The sequence below is a fragment of the Seriola lalandi genome, unplaced genomic scaffold (assembly GCF_002814215.2).
Source record: "Seriola lalandi dorsalis isolate HSWRI2012SDOR001 ecotype SW California unplaced genomic scaffold, Sedor1 jcf7180002054538, whole genome shotgun sequence".
Lineage (NCBI taxonomy): Eukaryota > Metazoa > Chordata > Actinopteri > Carangiformes > Carangidae > Seriola > Seriola lalandi.
In genome coordinates, this window is record NW_019525091.1 from 510,555 (window position 1) to 516,831 (window position 6,277).

The 6,277-nt window shown below is 40.6% G+C and overlaps 1 protein-coding gene across 1 annotated transcript in view; it reads left to right on the forward strand.

The window, feature by feature from the left end:
• Positions 1-4,320, forward strand: part of LOC111661193 (protein shisa-7-like) — a 37,802-nt gene extending 33,482 nt beyond the window's left edge. The window contains exon 10 of the mRNA XM_023414686.2: positions 51-4,320. Within this exon, the coding sequence (XP_023270454.1) occupies positions 51-501 (451 nt within the window). The 3' untranslated portion in view covers positions 502-4,320. The remainder of the gene's footprint in view (positions 1-50) is intronic.
• The last annotated feature ends 1,957 nt before the right edge of the window (positions 4,321-6,277 follow it).

Below are 6,277 nucleotides of genomic sequence, written 5' to 3' on the forward strand. Positions count from 1 at the left end.
TCATTTTTTAGTGTCTAATTAGCCCATGATAAACAAGTGTGTGGTTTCAGGTCCCACGAGAGGCTACTGGTCTCACCTGACCGCCTGGAGGACCGGCTAATGGCGATGGGGCTGATGATCGGAGGAGGTGACAGAGGCGGAGGAAGCGGGATGGTGCCCACCATGGGCCGACTCAGCCACCACCAGAAGGCCCAGTCACAGCAGAACATCTGCGTCACGCCGTCCATGGACCGCCACCACATGATCAAGATGAACTCCCACCCGACATCAGGCCACGACCACGACCGCAGCTCCGCCGCCATGCCCGGCATGGGCATGCACGGCGGCTGGGACCCACATGGGGGCCATGGCGGAGGCGGAGCGGGGACGGGCCACCCCAACGCACGACGGATGGCGTTCGCCAGCAAGAGGCAGAACACCATCGAACAGCTGCACTTCATCCCCGGAGGAGGAGGAGGGCAGGGACTGCGGACTGGGAGTAAGAACGAGGTGACAGTGTGAGGGAAGGTGGGAGAGAGGAAGAGAAAGAGTGAGGGAAGAGAGGTGAGGGCTGAAGTTGTAAAGACGCTGATTACAAGATGAAGGATGGAAAGCAGTGAGGCGTTTAGTGGGAGGATGAAGTGGAGATGAGCAGAGAGAGGCGAGGTTTGATCTCAGCTGGCCACCTCACAGGGCTGCACTCTGTCCTGAGGACGAGCAGCAAACAGCCCCCCCTCCCCTTCATAAAACAAAAAATGGTGGACGACAACATTATCTCATAGTGAGTAGAGCCAATTGATTTTCTCCTTATCACTTTGTTTGTTGAAGAAGAGAATATTCAGTCATTCTTTGTAAAGGGAAGACAGAAACGTCCACTTGAAAAGAGCAAAAAATATGGTACGAGTGCAGTTTGAAGGCTGCTGGTATTCGCTGTGACTTTTATTGAAGGATACCTGCTGAGTCGAATTCATTGACTTGTCCTTGAGTTTTATTGCACTGTCCTCTGAGTCCTCGAGTGCTCTGACAGAGATCCACCTGTCTTTGAATCCACTGTGGATGACAGAGAGCGCCGAGGCAGAGACAGACGGGTTTGCTTGTCTTTCTATTTATACAAGTATTTAAAACCAAACAAGTTTCTTTTGTATGAAATTAACCTGATAATAATATTAATAATAGTATTAACATTACTGAGCCCTGTAGGACTTTGTGTATACTTGAACGTATTTATCCTTAAGCCAGACGGTGTGTAATTTACAGGCTGGATATGATTGGACTATCATGAAAGTGAAACTGCTAAAATATTCCAGCCGAGTACAGTTAGCTGTCACTTGATTGCTTTATGGCTTGATTCACTCTAGTTTCAAATAAAACAAACGCCATTTTTGGAGAAAAACTGTACTTGCGTCAATGCAAACTGCTGCCATACAGGCCCCGTCACACCAGCATTTAAACGGTTAAACTTTTGTGGCAAAATGAATTCATTTCAGTAAGATCACTAGGTTTGGCTTCAGGGGTGAAATTAGTATAAATTATTTTACTTTCAAGTTTAACTTTGGTGAACTGTGAAGTGAATTTGACAAATAAACTGTCTGTCACTGCTGAGTGGATGGAGAGCCAGAGAGTCTAAAATGGAGTAAGCACCCCTCACTTTTATTTTACCTTGTCTGTTGGAGCGTAAACATCTCCACAAAACAGACGTATTTTTTTAGATACTTATAAGACAGAAGTTTACGATACAAATACGTCTTCTGAACTAGTAGAATTTGTGAAATTTTCGCGACTGAGCTAAGAAACTAACTGCTAACTGTCAGTTTGAAATCCTGTTAGCTTGTTAAGCTGTCTTTTTCCTCTGCAGTAAATCTTGATGTATAATACTAAACTAATACTAAACAGAGGTTGTAACTGACTAATGCTGTGACCCAGCTGGTGAACATTTTTGTGGTGAGCTCACCAGCTACAGCTACAGTAGTTCAACAACTAACCCCAAGCTTTTTAAATCCAAATATTCTTTCTTCCTGGTGTGACTGGGCCTTAAAATCCACTAACATCCACCCTGCAGTCTGATTCTAGCTAACTTTAAGCCTTTGTACAGTGAACTCTAGTGGGTGTTTATCATCTATGAAACATTGTGCTGTGACCTTTTGCGTAATAATTAGTCCATTTTTTTTTTAAATTAGAAGATTCAACCTTGCTCAGACATTTTGATATGGCCCCCGGCAAAGCAAACATCCCTCAAACAGTGTTTTAAACTTTTCATCGTGAGTTCGTAGAGAGTCGTCGGTTACTACTTTCCACGACTGATTTGCTACCAAGCAAATGCTCCCGTACGTCGACAACGCCACATGTTACCTGCGAGTTCAGCTGCTCACCTCATATGAAGGGAGGGGGTGGGGGGTAGACGGGGTTCAAGGCCGGGGACAATGGACACTTCACACCAAGGGCTATACCGAATTATCTTTGTGTGTCTGTGCTCTGTACAGCGTTTGCTTCACATTTTCATTACTTCTGCGTGTCAGTGTCAGGAGGCATGCTTGTGCACATGTTCACCAACTTTTTTTTTTTTTCTTAAATAGAAAGAAAATATAAACATGCAAGGAAATTCAAAGCAAAGGAACTTTTGTGGAACATGTAAAAACACACCTGATAGCATTGTCGCGGGAGAAGTGGTGGCCATAATGATGTCATATTTTGTACATTTTTTTAGTTTTTCTGGCTGTGAGATGGACCTTCCAGCCGTTTAGGCTGGATTTACCCTCGAGTCGTGAGGCCTCCTTCGAGGTTTTCAGCTTCCCCTCTGAGTTGTATTTTGACAAAGACAGACATGATTGGTGCCAGCCATTTTAGTCTTTTAATATGATACATGTTGCTCACGTGTTAATGGTTTATGATCATTATGTGTAAGGATTCCCCCTCGATCAGACGATGAACGCTCTTATCATGATTGTTATTTTTATTTATTTACTTATTTTTTGTCTAAACATGTATTTATTTTTTTAATCTCTGTGAATTTTAATGTATAATCCTGGATTTTCAATATTCAAACTTTATAGTGGAATTTAAAAAAAAAAACTAAAAAAAGAAAAACATTTGTATTCTCGACAACAAAAAGAGATGATGCAATCAAAGAGAAAAGACGAACCGCATGACGATGTCAGAAGCCAGTGTTGATGATGTCATAGTGCTGACTTATGATGTCATGGTGTGTATGTGTGTAAATGTACATGCGTCTGTTTTAATTTGTGTGCCCGTGTGCGTAACTCTCTCAGTGTCTTCTTCTTCTTAGGAATGCTGAACCTCATTTTTTTTTTTAACCAAACTCGGGTTTAGTCTTCGGCCCCACGAAGACGATTTTCACAACCTCGAGTCTCGTTACGTGTTCATATCAACTTGTAATGGAATTTTAAAGGCCTGTCGTCATTTAATTAAAAAAAAAGGGGGAACATTGATCAATCACAGCTTTTCTTGTTGAGCTACGTTCACCAAAGCGAGGACTTTTTCAAATGTTTGAAAATGTAAATTACTGAAGGCTTATATTGTGTCAAGTTTTGGTATTTGAATAGAAGCGGAACAGCTGAGCGTGTTGATTAGCACTCGGCTGATGAGCTTGTGTCGCTGCTGTTTGACTTAAATATGTATCCGCAAAAAGTGATCTGTTTTTTTCTAAGCAACTTTCTCATCCGTGCTTTAAAAACTTTCAAGGTACAACAGTGACTCGACGTACAGTGTTAACAGCTTTTTAAAGTTGCGATACATGTGAAGGGGAAAAACAAATTTGCGTTCAAGTGTTTTTTTTAGCGACAGCATTTGTTGCTTCAGCGGCTTGTGGAGGAGAATGTATTGTGACGGACTAGAAAAGAAGGTTTTTACAATGAAAACATGTCAAATACTTTTAAAACAGAAAGAGGCAAAAAAAAACACAGGAGGGGAAATATAAACGACAAATGAACATTCAGTTGTATTTTTAATGTCTCTCTCATTTCTTCTCATACCTTCAAAGGTCTGATACAGATGTTGTAATCCATGTTCGGTTAATTGCTCCCCCTGATAAAACTGTGTGCCTGTATGTTTGAGGCTGTGTGTATACGAGTGTGCGTGTATGTGTGTGTGCGTGTTACCCACCTGGGGGGAGGCATGGGCATATTTGTATTCTCAAAGCTACTCTGCATACCTCAAATTGTATGATACATTTATTTATTACATCCCCTTCTATGTCTATTTCCAAGAATATTCAAACAAAGGTCTCACAGATGTGCAACCCTTTTGTTATTGGTGATCAATTCTTGCGTTTTTAGAAATCATACTGTTTAATTGATAATAACAATAAAAAAAAATCCCACTACACCTTGTTTGTTTGTCTTGTGTCATTAAACTTGATTCTTTCTGTTTGACTTTTTCAATTACAGGCTGATATTCACAGTTAGTGCTGAAACAATGAGTTGATCAACTGATTAGTCCATTGACAGAAAATTACACTACATTATACAAATATTCATCAGTCTTGTTAAACAATTAACAGTTTGAGTTTATGAAGCAAAAATGTCAAACCTTTGCTATTTTACAGCTTCTCAAATGTGATGATTTTCTAGTAGAAGATGACGTGCAGCATGGGGCCAGCCGGTTACGACTAAGCCTTAATGGTAAGCACTCTATCAGGTGTGCCACCAAGGCTCCCCTGTAGCATTCACGATTGATTATTTTTAATTTTTGATCATTGATCATATGATAGCTATACTCTCTGTATATCATATACTGAACATAGGACATAAAATCTGCAATGTATTAATACTAGTACTGACATGGAGCCTGGGCTCTGGTTCTGATAACACAATGATGCTTTTTCTGAGAAACAGAAATATGTTTTTCTACAAAATCCTCATGTTGATTTTACAAAAGAAGCCAAAGTTTACAAATGTTCAAAGAAAAGCATCAACAATTTGAATAAAATAGTCTAAAATTGGCAACATTTATAATAAAAATCAGGAACTATCTGATCACAAAATAAGTAAACAATCTGAGCACATTTGATGTCACTACTCAAAACACTTGTAGACACACTTATAGACAAAGTACTGAGGTTTTATAATCCAGCCCTAAATACACAGCAGATCTCTGTTTTGAGTAAGGTCTTGATCTACAGTATGAGTGGGAGAAATGTGTTCAATGCACTGTTGTGTTTCTGTAATCAGTCCCACCTCCCTGTGTTTCCACACCCAAGGGAGCAATTTGAGGCTTCACACAGGGGAACATCAACTCTCCATCCCATCCCACCCACTACTTTAGCACAAATTATTAAATTCATTACAGTCATTAAACTAAGAAAATTAGGAAATTACAGGAGGGGATAAAGACACGGCAGAGCGGCTGAGCCAGGCTGAGATTCTCTGCTGTTTACTCACCGGCTCAGTGAGCTTCATGAATATATGGAGAACTTTAAACTGGACTTAAAACTAAGATTTCTTTTTCTTTTCTGACTGTTTTTTCATAAAATTGTTTATTAACTATTAACTGTTTGTCTGTTTGTTTGTTTTGGTGTGACAGCAGATATTTCCAGCAAAGCTCTCATGATGAATAAATGTGTTTCTGTGTAGTTTGTAGCTGTTTTGGGTGAACTGACCCTTTAATAGTCCCCTTGAGCTTCTGTTGAGACTCTGTTTATTCAGTGTTTTATATTCTCACAACAGGGAATTAGAAAAATCCAACGGGTTCATCATTTGGTGCGTGTGCATGTGTGAAATACATGCATGCAGAAATACACGAATACAGAAGTGCAGCCAATTTTTCACTATTTTTGTCCGCAAAACACAGACACACACACACAGACAGACAGACAGACAGACACACACACACACACACACACACACACACACACACAAAGTAAACAGATGGGGGCACACATTCAAACACACCCACTCAGCAGCAATATACAGACACTGTACTATAATGGTAACTTTAATTGAATGCAAATTGGGCGCTAGCCACACCGCAGCACATGCATGACACACACACACACACACACACACACACACACACACACACACACACACACACTTTGTAATGTTATGCAGCATGCACTGTAATGATATCTTTAATTGACTAATTAACATTTCACACACTTAGTGTGAAAACACACACGCACACACATAAACACGCACACACTCACAGGGGGCTTAATTGTGTCAGAATGCACAGTGAGATCTCTTTTAATGGAGCGCAAACATGCATGCACACGCACGTACAAGCACGCACGCACACACACACGCTTTATTTATTCATGAGCATCATGCTGGATAGGCTCCAT